General features: G+C 37.2%; 1 protein-coding gene across 4 annotated transcripts; it reads right to left on the bottom strand.

Annotated features, from left to right (window-relative positions):
* Positions 1-2,895: 2,895 nt before the first annotated feature.
* Positions 2,896-14,708, bottom strand: LOC123864486 (basic salivary proline-rich protein 1-like). Of its 4 annotated transcripts, XR_006795792.1 has the most exons (10): positions 14,443-14,707; positions 14,097-14,299; positions 13,394-13,513; positions 12,711-12,900; positions 12,228-12,320; positions 11,711-11,779; positions 11,010-11,129; positions 10,517-10,641; positions 3,948-4,055; positions 2,896-3,370 (listed from the first exon to the last, which is right to left on the bottom strand). XR_006795792.1 is itself a non-coding variant. In XM_045904965.1 (9 exons), exons 1-9 carry the CDS (start codon positions 14,520-14,522, stop codon positions 7,091-7,093), a joined length of 1,011 nt encoding a protein of 336 aa, XP_045760921.1. In that variant the 5' UTR covers positions 14,523-14,706; the 3' UTR covers positions 6,722-7,090. The 4 variants fall into 4 exon arrangements, 3 of the variants coding, with proteins under 3 accessions (XP_045760921.1, XP_045760922.1, XP_045760920.1); XM_045904965.1 differs by lacking the exons at positions 2,896-3,370; positions 3,948-4,055 and adding an exon at positions 6,722-7,101 and having other exon boundaries at positions 14,443-14,706; XM_045904966.1 differs by lacking the exons at positions 2,896-3,370; positions 3,948-4,055 and adding an exon at positions 7,108-8,354 and having other exon boundaries at positions 12,243-12,320; positions 14,443-14,708.
* Between the last annotated feature and the right edge of the window lie 1,187 nt (positions 14,709-15,895).

Below are 15,895 nucleotides of genomic sequence, written 5' to 3'. Positions count from 1 at the left end.
TGGAGCGGAATTGTGTCTGGACACTTTGCTACGCTGACAAGCGTCACAAGTGCGAGACCACTCTCGACAATCTTTTTTGATTGATGGCCACACGTACCGATCAGACACAAGGCGTATAGTCGCTCTTGCGCTTGGATGGCTTAAATTGTGCAGTTTGGAAAAAATCATACGTCGAGAATTAGGAGGTACATAGGGTCGAAATTTGCCGGTTGAATCGTCGCAAACCAAGGCTATCTCAGTGCCAGGAATTTTGACTTTTGTCAAATTAAGACTGGATGAATTAGAAAGCATGAGTTTGTGCAGCTCTTGGTCATCGTCCTGGGCTTTGGCAAGAGCTTCATACTCTTGCTCAAGGCCGAGGGCGTCAATTCGTGACAGAGCGTCAGCCACTACGTTATCTTCTCCTTTTATGTATTTAATATCAGTACTAAATTGACTAATAAAAGATAGTTGATTAAGTTGAGCGGGAGGTAGTTTTTCGCGACGTTGTACGAAAGCGTACAACAACGGCTTATGATCAGTGTAGATTGTGCAGTGCTGAACCTCAAGGATATGACGGAAATGTTGTACACTTTCGTACACCGCCAAAAGTTCCCTGTAGTAGGCTGGCCAGTCTGACTGTTTTGGAGTGAGTTTCTTGCTAAAGAATGCGAGAGGAACCCATTCTCCATCAACTAGCTGTTGTAAGCAGGAACCGATGTGCATACTAGATGCATCAGTAAAGAGGCCTAAAGCTGCACCACTTATGGGGTGCTGAAGCAGCGTTGCATCACACAGATTTTTCTTACACTCTTCAAACTTTTTGAGCAGCTCAGGTGTCCATGGAAATGGTTTAGAACCTTTGCTGTTGGTTGAAACAAGAGCGTCGATTAATGGTGCCTGAAACTGTGCAGCATGGGGAATAAACCTGCGATAAAAGTTTAGCATGCCAAGGAACCTCCTCATAGCCTGCACTGTCTCAGGTGGTGGAAAATCAAGTAAATTTTGAACACGGTCCTGAGGGGGACGGGTGCCTTGAGCATTGATGATATATCCAAGAAAAAGAACCTCTGTTGCTCCAAGAATGCATTTGGATGGGTTAATTACTACTCCATACTCTTGGAACCGTTTAAAAAGAGCCCGGAGGTGCTCTTTGTGGGTCTCCACATCTGGGGAGAAAACAAGAACATCATCAATGTATGGGAAACAAAAATCGAGACCCCGTGTGACCTCATCGATGAACCGCTGGAAAGTTTGTCCAGCATTTCGCAGACCAAAAGTCATAAAAGGAAATTCGAAGAGGCCAAACGGGGTAACGATAGCTGTCTTCGCAATGTCTTCCTTATGGACAGGTATTTGGTGATAAGCTTTGACAAGGTCCAGGGTACTAAAAATAGTAGAACCAGCAAGGCTGTTGGTAAAATCGTTGATATGCCTAATGGGGTACCTATCTGGGACAGTCCTGGCGTTCAGGGCGCGATAATCGCCGCATGGACGCCAAGTTTTGTCCTTTTTTGTAGTTAAATGTAAAGGAGATGCCCATGAACTTTTTGAAGGCCGAGCCGTGCCGCACTGCACCATACTCTCAAATTCCTGCTTGGCAGCAATGAGTTTTTGGGGTGCCAAACGGCGCGGTCGACAAGATACCGGATTGCCTTCTGTCGTTTTAATATAGTGCACTGTGTTGTGCTTTACAAACCTGGGTAAGCCAGGGGGTCGTGTAATATCAGGGAACTCAGCAAGTACCTCAGAGAAAGGTGTGTTGCTAGAAGACACAGCTTTAATACTGTTTTCTTCTGTTTGTGCTAGAACGGCACAAACAGTCAGTTTTGTGTTCCCATCTATGATACGTTTGTTGCGACAGTCCGGTAACAAGTTATAATGACACAAGAAATCAGAACCAATTATTGGTATGCCAACATCTGCAATAATAAAATTCCATTTAAAGGAACGTCTTAATCCTAAGTTTAAATCTAACTGAATAGTACCGTATGTTTTTATGGTACTTCCGTTTGCAGCGCTCAGGTTATAATCAGCGGGATGCAAAATAGAATATATAAATGCCTTTAGAGTCGATTAATATTGAGTGCACACGGCGGCGCTCTATGTCTGGTCAACAACACCACACTGGGGTGTCATTTAATTTTGGTAACGATACCACCGCCGACTGCTGAGGTTCTACGTTAAAAAAAAACAATCATTATTATAGTCGCCGGTGGTGTCCTTACCAAAAAAAAAAATAAGTATAGACACTCCTCCAGGGACTTCATAAGTATAGACACTCCAGGGACTTCGTCTGTGTTGGTATTATCTGGCGGGCGTGCTCTGCCTTTTTGGAGTGTTTTTGTTGTTAAAGCTGACTGGAAAGTGCTTTAAGGGGGTGCCGTGCGTATGTCGGCGTGCGCTGGCACAAATGGGGTCCATACTTGTATAGTTTCCCTAACTTGTTACACATAATTACAAACTTGACATTGGCTAATCTTTGTAAAGCCAGACGAGAGAGGAAAGACACTCCAGTGCTTGTAGTCATTGGCATGCAACGTTTATAACCGCTCTTAAACGGCTAGTTCGAGCGACCAATACGAGCTCAACTTGCACACAGTAAGCGCGCGTACGCCGTAAGGGGGACTACGACGTTTTGCACATCGAAAGCGCCAAGCGGTATATGTTCAGAGGAGCCATAAAGATTGTCGATTACTGTTTTTCCCTAACTATGAAGTGGTTGGAATTTGGTCGACATCTAGGGTTTTCTACAAAAGAAAAAAATGCAGTATGACTTTTATAATAATTTATTTAATCGTGTAATGTCTTAAGAATTAAATTATTTATCATTTCTGAAACAACGATAAGTAATACAATTAACAGTGGAAAAATTTAAATAAATCTGGATTTATCGCACATTTACTCGCCTAGAACGCAGTATAGTACGCGCAAAACAAGTAGACTAATCTGAACACGACGCGTATGACTGCGCATTGTACTAAAACAGATCTCAGCGTTTTGCGCGCACTATAAACCTGACTGGACAGGAGCCGACGGCGCGCGGCCTGCCCGCGCGCTTGTTGGTAGATACAGGTATCGGCAAGATACTAGAGGCATGATCTCGATTGCGCAGAACTTATGTTTTGGATCTAATTAGCAGACTGTAATGGGCGTAGTGTCCGCGATGGGTTGGCTGGCCCGCATTGATTACCGCGCGTCTTTGTACACTGTACAGTCTGCCACGCAATCACGTAAGTGATGTACACATGCGCAAGTATCCAAGCTCATGCCTCGAGATTCGTGCCCATACCTATATTTATCGCAGAAGCCGAATGACGCAGCCTGCCTCGAACCCTGTTGCGTGTCGCAGACGTAATGTTCCCCATCCCAGAACAGCATGTCATATAACCTAAGTACAGAAAAATAATATGTTCATTAAAAAGTTTATAAAATACTTTAATCTTTATTGAATACTAGAGATGCCCGCGATTTCATCCGTGCTGAATTTAGGTTTTCTAAAAATCCCGTCAGAACTCCCGATTTTCCTGGATGATAATTGCCTATGTACGTCTCCGATACACAAGCTATCTTTCTAACAGAAAGATGCCGCGTGGATTTACTATCTAAAAAAAAAATTTAATTAGATTTTCAAAAATTCCGTGGGAACTCTGATTTTCCGGGACTAAAAGTAGCATTATGTTCCACCAGAGATACAAGCTATCTCCGTACACGTCATAATAGGTTAAACAGATGGGCGGTAAAAACGTAACAAACTTCTTTAGAAGCAATCCATTTATATAAAAGTTGCCTAAATAAAAGAATTGATAATGTTTAATCAAATTACTGTTGCCGTGTGTTTGTACGGATGTATTTACTTGATTACGGATGAATTTTGTCAGACGGTAAGACTATCGCCACGATTTACTATTATAGTCCGAGGAGATAGCGCCTTAGTGATAACCTAATATTATATCATAAATACCTACCTCCATTTCTGATGTCCAGCGTGTCGTCACTTGTATTTGATGATGAGTTTTGACTGGCATGTAAGTATCTTCAATACTTTTTATTTACATGTTATTTTCATCCATATTCTGAAAGTTTAGAATAACATTATTAGCAACATAAAAAAGGTAAATATTTAAATACGTAATATACTAAAATCCTTAAATAAAAAGTTTTTACTCAATCACATCACTATTTCGATGTTAAGTTATATTATTATTTTATTTACTTATTATCTAAATTCTAACGTATAAGACTAAAAACCTATATTTTGTATTACTTTATATAGGAAACGGTCGTCAACAATACATATTGTGGTAATATAGACATGTACGTGTGAATGCTCCAGTTAGAAAAAGTATTTTTTAGTATGTATTCTTATAGACTTTCCAGCCATATGTGACCTTAGTTGTTAGAGCCAAAAATTTAAGATGTAAATTTTAAGCCATTTTTGTGAACCCATCTCCAGAACAATAATTACAATTTCTTATCCTACCTATAAACTTAGCTTTAGCTCATTAATATTCATAAATTTATTTATGAATAATTGCTAATTTTAATAATCATAACCATTTAGTTAATAACTTCAAAATCGTTTCTAAACCCATTGTTTTATTTTGATTCTTATTTATATTGCATATTTATCGATATGTGTAATACGAATTGTATGATAAATATTTTTACTGGCTTAGATTGTTTCAACTATTTTTCTTATAATACACTAAATAATATATCAATCTGAATGTATTGAGGACAACACAGGTTATTGTCTACTAATCATTTCAAATTTCTATCACTTTGAAGATTTTAGTTTTGCCATTGTTTCTTATACATTCAAGTTATATCAACCGGAAATGTTATTTCCATCATACCTAAATCTTATATATGTATTCTTCGAAATATCTTAATCTTATACACTTTTCTATATGATATGCACTTTTTGATACAAGTATATTTTATACCTTGCATGCATGTCGAATCTTTAAATATTAATTATCAGGCTCTTCAAGGATAGCCATAACCCTAGGGAAAGACAGGCTATTTTCGTTCATCGTTCCAAGTTACCTGTTTCTGCATTGCATTTGCAGCTTGGGTATATTTTTGTTACCACTATTTTAATTTTCTTATATTTACTTCACCGCTAAGACGTCAGTATATTATAGTAAAATCAGCACGATTACGATACTGTGCAATGTATATCTTCGGCGTTATTTTTCTTTTCTTATTATTCAGTATTGGTTCATTTGCCATGAATGTCTTAAAACTAAGATTAAAATTTAAAATAACGTTTTCTATCTAAATATATCTAAATAATATATATGAAGCAATGGTTACCTGCATTTCATAACTATACTATATCTTCGAAGTAGTTTAGACTACTCTCGCTAGATCTGTCGTGCTGCTCACGAAGCTTGTGCTAGAATTGCATCCTAGTACGCTAATGACTCGGCTATTATATCTGGTACAGGAATCATATACTTGATATTATTATTCGGTTCAGATCCGATTATTATCATAATAACTATTGCGTGTAACCGATCCTGCTGTTCTGTGTAAAAAAAGTCACATAAAATAATTTCAACTACTTTTACAAAGTTACAAGTGTGTAAACTTTTGTAATTATTGATTGAACCAGAAAATATTACAAGTCTAAATAAAAGGTTCATATAGTATACACTCTACATTAAAAGAACTTTACTGAGAAGATTATAGAGTTTCTTTGTAAAGCAATCAAAATAATGCAATCTGCATTTTATTACCTGCAAAATAAAATAATTTTATAGTAGAACAGTATAATATAAATTAGTATAATTATATAAATTGTTACCTTTTGTCACTAAAGTGACTTAATCCAGAACGAAACCAGGGACACGGTTTGTGTCTGTTTTATGAGATGGTGCTATGTTTTTGCTACATTTGAAGCCTTAAATAGAGTAGCAATTTTCAACCAAAGTAGCCTATACTCTGTTCATCGAAATGAGCTAATAAATAAGAAGTAAGAAACCACACAACATCTTCGGTCACATAACGCACATAGGCCACTTTAAGGTGTTTTGTAGGGAGCAATATAAACACACACCTTAGATTTTTAGGTTACACCCACTGACCAATCACTAGTGCATCCTTTTTCCTTCCATACAATAATAATTGTGCAAAAGAGAGCGCTCTACGTTAGCTCGACTCCTCTAATTGTTAATTTTAGCTTATATCCAAAAGACATATCTATTAATTTCTACAGGATGATTCCTCTATAGGTACTAAAATTAGTATATTATTATATTATTCTAAAACATAATTATTATGTGTAAGGCATCTATTGAGCCTTTTCCAATCAAACCCAAAAAGATCTTTTGTGTAAAATGTTTACCTATGTTGCTAAATCCCAACAATTTTCCTGTAAATAATTTCTGTATTCCTAGACTAATTAATAAATATATATCATACAATAAAATGTAAAATATTTTTTAGAACTTGATAATGATATCAATAATAAATAAATCGTTTAATTGATACTGTACATTCGTCTCATTCTCTCGGAGTTTATTTCATGAAGGTTTCACTTCTACCGCGTGTGAACTTGCACACATCTTTTTTCACTTAAATTTATTAATTGGATCTTTGGTGATTATAAAACACCATTAGGTTTTTTCAATAAAGTACTTAAACATATTTTGCCATAGATATCAACAAATTATTGTTGTATACCTTTCGCTTTGGCTTTATGGAGATTTTCAAGGCAATAAAAAAGTGCGCAATTTGTAGCATTAAATTTTATTAATCATAAGTTCCTTATTTCTAAGCATGGTACTTTTTACATACCATTGGTTACCTATAAATGTTTTAATACAAAGTGTATTAGGGAAATTCATTTATCTTTGTGACGAAACACATTTCATCAATATGCTAACCTTCTTCTTATGACATTTTATCATATTTTAGTCACATCGTCATTAATATACTAGAGTCAATAATTTAAACAAAAAGTTACACAGATCATGTTATATAACAATATTCCTCATTATGACATTCAAGCATCCATTGATGCTTGGTATAAATTGTTCCAGCTTATCTATAGTTAGGGTTCTGTATAGATTTTCTTAGTTTTTCTTATGACTCAAAGAGATCACCAACTGCCTGTAATACAAACAAGTAACAAATATTGATGCTATGCTTAATTTGATTAAATTAAATGCGTGTGTATTAATAAAATCGTTGGTTCATAGAGGTTTTGCTAAAATTGCTATTCATAAGATTTCTAATCCCTATTATCTAGTGTTGAAATTTCTACTAGCTCTATACGATACATACTATATTATGTACTACTATGATACATAGACATAAGGTTGCAAGTTTTTGGAAATTCACAAATATATTGTGTTTTACAAATTCACACATTATAATTTACATATTTTTTCCTATATTATTTATTATTGTATCAATAGTAATTGTACTGGTCACTTTCACTTTATTCATCATGTATGCATTATATGGGTATTTTTTGCTAGCCTTGTCAGATTTTTTGGTTTGATTTGCCCTTTTCTTATTTATTTTCCTATTCTTATTTATTAATATTACGAAACATATGACAAATAAAATATTAAACGGGCAATCTGCGTATTGATCTTAGACCTGTAGTTCGTATTAAATCGTACATATAAATTCCTTTGGTTTATACTTTGTGGTCATCATTGTTAAACTTTATATTAGTTGCATTTATATAGTATAATAGTGAATAGTGATACTTTTCTATATCTATGTGAGGTTCTATTTAAATAAGTACCATAATCTGTATATACTCTTATGCACTCTGTGTGCACTTCTTATAAATTTTCACATACCTACATATTATGTTGTTTGTATAGCTTTCCATACAAGAATTTTCAACAAACTATATATCTAACTTTATATCTATTCTTTTCGTACTAAATTTTCTGAGTTATTTTTTTTTTAAATAAATAATCTGGGGTCATAAACACTAAATATAAAAAATCGTAATCCTTCCTTTCGGCTTTGCCGTAGTCGGGTAATAAGTTGGTAGCCTCAATCTAGGTACATATGTGGTAAAATGGAATTTGATCCCCACTTCACTAAAAACTAAGTATATTTTTGTCTAATTTAAACATTTAGAGGAAAGTACTAAATGTGGTACCAACTTGGAGATTTTGCCACTATATAATATTATTATGGTCAAAATTTTTGTTTTTTACCACGTTGTTAATATCACGTATATTAATTAGTAAAGGATTTCGATATTAAATTAACATGAATAGTTGTGTTTTTATCCTACTATTCTAGACGTAAAGTATTGTTTCATACTCCACTCTCAATGCCTGAGACATATCGACGCTAAATCTTGTGTTCCTAGTCGTATCGCCGTTGTTGAGGACCTATAATTATAATGCTGTGGTTCATTTTCATTCATAAAATAATGATTAATTTATTTGATTATACCTTTATAAGAAAATCTTAATTTTCATAAATGGCTTCTATAAAATATTTCAGACTGTTAACTTGGTAAAATTGCAACTTTGCCTGGGAGAGTGTTTGAACGGTTCTGTGTTCAACATTTGTGGTGAATATCATTGACGGGAAGATATCAATGTGCTATTATGTCTATTACTGATATTTTGAGAGAACATAAAAGTCCCTTTCGAAGTATCCATTAATATTAAAATCCTTGAAATGCCGAGTGAATTTTACAGCATCTATACATATTATAAAAAAAGTAAGTATGTACCACGTTTAAATGATGCAGTAGGTACTACGCAGGTTTGTTTTAGTTTTTTTTTTATATTTTCAACTTTTTAACTAAAAATATATTACATAATTATAATGGCTGAATTATGTCATCTACCTAAATACTTAAACTTAATGTTCAAAAAATTCCCACAAACTAGCATAACTTGTGTATCAAGATAATGCATTATTTACTTTTGATACTTGCTGACACTTGTAATGATGTCATGTTTCTTTATAATCAAAGAGAAGGCATAGCCCTAAAGTATGTTAATACACCTGTTGACTGTACCAGTCGACCTACGCTGTTTTAGTAACAAGCAATATTTCGTGCCTGAACATGTGACTGGAGCTAGATCAAAAATTAATTCTATTGGAACATATCATACAGATTAATCTAAGCAAGTCTATGTACAGTAGTACCTTGAAAAATGTTGTGTTATCCAGTAAAGTATAAAGGATTACCCTGCATTTTTCACCTATAGCATCTTTGACATTAAAATGTGAGATTTAATGCTGATCAGACGTGTCAGCCCACATTGCAAGTGTCATTTTTCAGTATTGAAAATGCGTATGACATCACCAGTGGCTCACATCAGTCGCACTACAGAAATAAACATGATGTTATTAACACGTATATGATCCCCTCGGCGCCTGCAGTGCGTGCGATGCCACATGATCATCGTACACTTATATGATTGTAAGTGTCAAAAAAAACACTTTCCGTGATAAACTATCTGTGATTATATCAGCGCTAGTGGTCTTAATCATAATTTCTAGTTATATTAATGTAGCAAACGATTGTAAGTGCGAAAATCGAAAAATTACATTCTGTGAAAAATCACCTGTGAAATCGACACAAATGAAAATAATCTAAAAGTAGCAATAATGCCCATCACTAGTCAAAAATTTGAATCAGTGAGTCAGTGAGTACCCATATGGATTCCAAGTTTCGACGAAGAAATGGCTCGCGCGCGTACGACAATGAGCTTATAAGCGCAAAACCTATGCTAATTTGAAGCCGCTCAAATGATGACTCGCATTTTCAGTGCTGAAAAATGGGCACTTGCCTATGCCTAGTGAGCAATCAGCATTAATTTAGCAGTTCAACATTTAGTGTTCAACAATGAGCTGTTCAACATTGAACTGTTCAATATTTAGGGTTCAACATTGAGCTGTTCAACATTGTAGTGTGCAAGCGGTACGATTTCCGATGGTTATAAGTGATGGCCCTAAATGCGCCTCAGCATACGCGTCTTTACAACAACATGAGGAGCAGGCGAACAAAACAATGTACGAAATTAAATTTTACAGGAGCAAAACGCTGAATGAAACCTGTTGTACTAATTTTACTATAACTATTGTATTTATTGAAATCACTAAGACAAGTTTCTCTTGGATATGAGTTCAGATTTGCATTCAGTAATCGAAATCATGAACTTTCCACTGCGCCGTTTTAGGCAATTTTGCTTGGAAATAAGTTTAGATTTGTATTCAATGAGCCAAAAGATGCTGATAATAAAAAAAATTGGCAGTCAGTCAACAGGGACTGTCAACAGAAGTGAAAATTTAAAAATTGTAGTATCAAAAATTAAAGTTTCATACCTTGTAAATTAAAACCACTAACAAAACATCTATCTATTAACATTAGCATGTCGATGACGCGACCTTCAAATTATTGCTAAAGAAGTTTTTACTTCAAAAAATATTTTGATCAGATACACAGTTTAACTCGCCGGCTCCTGATATTGAGTATGAAAGTACAGGGCGCGACGCGTGTGCTGAGGCTAGTGCGAGCGGGCGTGGTGCTTACCGTAGCTGTTGTACTGCGGCTGCGGCGCCTGGTAGGAGCTGTAGGCGGGTTGCGAGTACGAGTCGTAGGCGGGCGCGGCGCCGTACGCCGCCTCGCCCGCTCCGTAGCCCGCGTCGCCCGCGCCACTGCATCAAACACACATCTATGAGCTAGTACGCATCGGTAGATTGGCGTTGCGTAGCGTACATATCACCGCGCTCAGTACGGCGTTCGACGAGCGTTAGCAGGGCGTGAATACTTCTGGTTCGGTTCAGAGATATAGAGGTAAGAGTTGCTTGTGTTGCTCCTTTATCAACGACGGCAGAGGCAAAGGCTTCATATAAATTGGTTAAATAGATGGGCATAAAAAGTAGCCTATGTCCATCCCCAAGATGTAAGCTAACTTGGTATGTACCAAATTTCATCAAAATCTGTTAAACTGTTGGGCTGTAAAAACTAACAGACAGGCACACACACTTTATACACTATTAGTATGGATTTAAATTACATTTACCCATAACCCTCATTTTCATAGCCATGGCTGCCACTGGAGTAGCCATAATTGGAGCCGTAGCCGGAATTGTATGTGGAACCAGTCTGCGCTGGTGTCTGAGAGTAGTTTCCTTGATATGTGCTGAAACAATGACAGATGCTTCAATTGGCTCTCTTGTATTCCTCTATTTATTATTATAAAGAGATAAAATCAGTTTGTATAATATCTGCATCTAAGTATCAGACGGCAATTCCTATCGCTTTGTAGTTTCATCATGCTATTTACAGGTTTTGATGTTTACACTCTACTATTTGAAGATACAACTTAAGGAGGACCAAAATAGAGAATGGTTACTGAGGTAGGTATAAACCTTCATGGCTGTAAATTCAAACATATTGGGAAAAAGATAAAACAAGTTACTACTCCTTAGAGATAGACATTGCTACCTAAACCTGTATCCTGTGAAAAATCATGAAGCAAATCTTACAGCTGTCTTACACTTGAAAATTATTTCATTGTAATCTCGTTTTATTTTTTAAATATCTCACGCGAATGATTTGTCATAGTACCAAGCTAAGACGCTAAAGAGTGTACGAGCGAGGACACTAGCATTGCTGCGTGTTAGAAAAAGAAAAACATCTAGTTTTAATGTAGCAAACGATTTTAAGTGCGAAAATTGGAATATCATTTTCAGTAAAAACTAATTGTGGAATATTCATTACCTTGAGCCGTATGACTGTGGCGCGTACGGATCTGCCGGCGGTTGTTCGTAGGGCTGGTACCCGGTGTGCCTGAAGTTAAACAAGTGTATAAGAAAGTATATCTTGATAAGCAGTGTTAGCATAGTCCATCCCAAATATCATCAGTGAGGTTTATAGCGTCATTTGTGTATCAGACGGCACATTCCTATCAAGAACTTGGATCATCATATAATAATTCTAATACAAAATGGATATTTGCAGCATGAAACATTAAGGTTGCATTCAAAATAGGTGCAGTTTCGCGCGATAGCAGTACTCTATGATGTATTGTATATTCGTACACGTCTTATCAATTATTTACCGCACGATTTATTTGAATCAATGCAAGCCGCTGTATTGTAGCGCAGATGCAGTCTTTCAGTACAATAGGTACCACATAATATTTCCTAAAAGTTAAAATGGATAGCAGCAGGCATAGCATTGCTCTGAATCATAATCCTCTAATGCTTTCAGTACCATAATGGTAATGTATACATACTCAGATTGTCCGTACCCGTTGGCTGGCGGAGCATTATGGGCAGCCGCTGGCTGGTAACCCGCTGGCCGACCGCCGCCGCGTGGTCCTTCGAACCTAGACAAGAACATAACATTTGCAAAAACATTTACAACACGGCTAATATTATCTACAAAACTTATAAAAAGTTTCGTTGATTGCTCTCGATAGACCGCTGCGCCCGAAAAATTATATTGTTGATTAATTAACGCAGGTGCAATTTCGTTATTCCTTTTGAGGTATGGAACCCTAAAAACAATGAGGTAGGGCTGGGCAGGGCCCAGGTATGAGCAAAGCCAATTGAGAAGGTCAGAGACAGCACTATACATAAGCGACATCAGTGCTTCTCGTTCACGTAACAACAGGTTGAGAAATGAGTGACATAAGTGCTACTACAATGCAGGCTCTGATAAATTGGCTGGAGTATTGCTTCTTCATGTAGTACTAGTTAGTATTCAGTGGTAATACCTTCCGCGTTTCGGTGGTCCTCCAGGGCCGCCGTGTGGTGGTCCTCCGCCTCGCTTGAAGGGCGCGGCTTGCGGGCCGGGTGGCGCCGGGTGCGGCGCGGGGCGCGGCGGCGCGCTGTGGACGCCGGGTGCGGGCGCGGGCGCACCATGCGGGCCCGTCGGCGGCGGGCCTCCTCCTCTGCCACCTCGACCTGACAGAGTGAAACAACTATCATTCTTCTGTCCTATATCTATAATAATTTAGTTTTCAAAAACCTGACTGATATGCACTGTATCAGATCTGGTGTTTATTATGTGAACAAAATGCGTCTCTTTTGATAAAATATGATATAATTTAATATCTTTAGTATTATAATGTCACAATGGAACAATCAAACATACATAGACTGATGAACACATGACCATTTGTGTTGTGCAATTGGGTTAAAAGTGATTAGGTGCAAACATAGTTCAAGATTTGTCATGAAAAAACATGGGATTATAAAGTTATCAAGGCATAGTTGCAAGTCAATATTTGTTATTTTGTTGTTAACTTAGTTTTAGAGAATTTCTAAATTTTGTATGTATACAGAACAAAATTAGAACAAGTATATTAATATTATAGTTAGACAATCAAAATTGGTAGACTGAAACAATTTAATACAGACAATTGCAAAAATAGACAAAGCCAGAACATAATGTTACCTCTCATTGGCATGCCTCCACGACCTCCTCTATCAGTGCGAGGTCCAAAGTCTCCTCTCCCCCGGCCGCCTCTGCCCCGCATGCCACCCGGGCCACCTCTGTTGTTGTTGAAGCCTCCTCCTTAATAGATATTACATCAATAAATCACATTGTTACACCAAATTCTCTTAAGGGGGTCCTTTCTATGCACTTCTCCATACATAGGAAATAATGGGAGAATGATTGTGGGATATAAACTATCCCACAATAGTTTTCCCAATCCGTTATGAGATAAGCAGTGATAGCCTAATGGTAAGATGTTGGGCTTACTGTACAGATGGTCATTTCTAAAGTGGCAGCAAGTTTATTCCTGTTGTTTGGTTTACCAAGTGCATACATAGTGATTTTGATCATCCTGATGTATTTTAATGATAACTTGGATTGTTTTAAGGACAACTTACATAAGAAAACAAAAAATTATTTTAATCCTACTGATCTTGCAATCACACAGTTGGAACTATAACTTTTCCAATCTATGATAGCAAAATAATGTTTGTTAAACTTTTTAAAAATAACATTATTTTGTCAGTAATATGGTGACAAATGCCACAATTTCAAGCTCTCTGTGCGCAAGTTTGAGGTAGTTATATTGCTTGGTTAAACTCACAGCATGGTTCATAATTCAGAATGACCATAAAGATCGCCAATTACTGTAAATTATTACTTTGTGGAGGTCCTCGAGATTCTATTGTAGGTACAGGATGAGGGCCCGGTCCCTGAGGCCCTGGAGGGAATCTACCGCCTCTTTCGGCCCCACCACCGCGCATTGGTCCTCCTCGGAAACCACGTGGTCCTCCACGAGGTGGACCACCCCCTCTAGGAGGTAGGCCTCCACCGCCACGGCCTCGCATGCCAGGTCCGCCCCCCCTATTCAAAAAACGAAGACAATGATAAAACTGATACTTAAAACTTACAAATCAATATTTAAATTGAGTTAAATTAAAACTCTAAGACTACCTAATCTTTCTTTATTCCATGACTCAATCATCATAATAAGTATTTATGCTTACCTTCCACGCATCTCAAAACCACCACGACCGCGAGGACCACCGCGTCCGCCACCTCGGAATCCACGATTTGGGCCTTCCATGATGGAGCTTTTATTGTACAATAATTAATCACTCAGTTATAATTCAATTCTCAATCAGTTCATTTGCTTAAATTCTATAACTTTTCATTACAATTAATTAAGATATAATTTTGAGGTTATCGGTTTCCTACAGGACGCTATGCGCTACGGGGCTCGGCTTTACAAACAAAATGGCGGTCTGCTGCAGGCGGCGGCGGCGGCAGAACGTCAACGTAGGTAAGTGGTAGTATACTCTTTGGCGGCGAACCATAGATAATACACTAATTTACCTCGGCGGACTGTGACCATCAAAGAGTATGTAATCGGACTTCGTCTGTGTTGGTGTTAGCTGGCGGGCGTGCTCTGCCTTTTTGCAGTGTTTTTTTTTTTGTTAAAACTGACTGGAAAGCGCTCTAAAGGGGTGCCGTGCGTATGTCGGCGAGTGCCGGCACAGATGGGGTCCATACTTGTATAGTTTTATCTAACTTGTTACAAATAACTACAAACTTGACATTGGCTAATCTTTGTAAAGCCAGACGAAAGAGAAAAAAAAAAAAAGAGTATGTAATCACTCCGTGTGACCATTGGTTCATCCCAGTTCACCCATACAAAGTACCTACCTACCTACTCTGTGCTCTAAGATCCATACCATACAATGTCTGTGAACATGTGACATTGACATACGTGATTGACATGATCAAAAGAGCTAGAAACAGACCAATAACATATAGGAGCTAGAGCCCAGACTCCAGAGCCGTAGCCCGAAAAATCGGTTGAAAAAAAAAAACAAGAAATAAAATAAAGAAATAATTGTAATTTGATAACAATCAGTGACGGATTAACCCTTAATCAAATTAAGCAATTGCCTAGGGCATCACGTCTGAGGGGGCACCAGAAGAAGCACAAAAAAATCCGTCTTTAGGGCATTCACGTCTTACTCTCACGTCACCATTAAAACCACACCAAAAAACTTTTTTTGGTGTGGTTTTGGTGACGTGAGAGTAGAAACTTTTCTAGTACTAATTTGAAAATTCGCGTGTTTTAAGTTGACATAGAGTCCGATCTAGAATCATAACCCCACTCCCGCTTGCCCACTCGCTGCCCAACAATTCGAATGTCCCCGAAAGCCGCAAGGCGCATTTCAATAAATAAATAAATAATTAGGCTTTGGTTTTTATTGTTGTCGCACCTACTCCACTTCTAAAGTATGTTACATCTCATCATCTTATTTTACAAAACACTAATGTTTTTAGGCGGTAAAGGTTTAATTAAAGACCGATTCTAGTTGACATACGGATAGGGGGGCCCACAGGCATGGATTGCTTAGGGCATCAAGTAGTCTTAATCCGTCACTGATAACAATACAAGTTTGATAATTGATTTTACTGTTTCTG

The sequence above is a fragment of the Maniola jurtina genome, chromosome 4, assembly GCF_905333055.1.
Source record: "Maniola jurtina chromosome 4, ilManJurt1.1, whole genome shotgun sequence".
Classification (NCBI taxonomy): Eukaryota; Metazoa; Arthropoda; class Insecta; order Lepidoptera; family Nymphalidae; genus Maniola; species Maniola jurtina.
Note: the sequence above shows the minus strand (reverse complement) of the source record. Positions and strands in the feature narration are given on the sequence as shown.

What these genes read in the sequence shown, in the direction of transcription:
- LOC123864486 (XM_045904964.1), bottom strand. Translation starts at nt 14,522, where the DNA reads ATGGAAGGCCCAAATCGTGGATTCCGAGGTGGCGGACGCGGTGGTCCT. An exon ending in GGACCACCGAAACGCGGAAG is followed by an intron (nt 12,321 to 12,710) that starts GTATTACCACTG and finishes GTTCTTGTCTAG; the next exon opens with GTTCGAAGGACCACGCGGCG. An exon ending in GCCGCAGTACAACAGCTACG is followed by an intron (nt 8,355 to 10,516) that starts GTAAGCACCACG and finishes TTATAATTATAG; the next exon opens with GTCCTCAACAACGGCGATAC.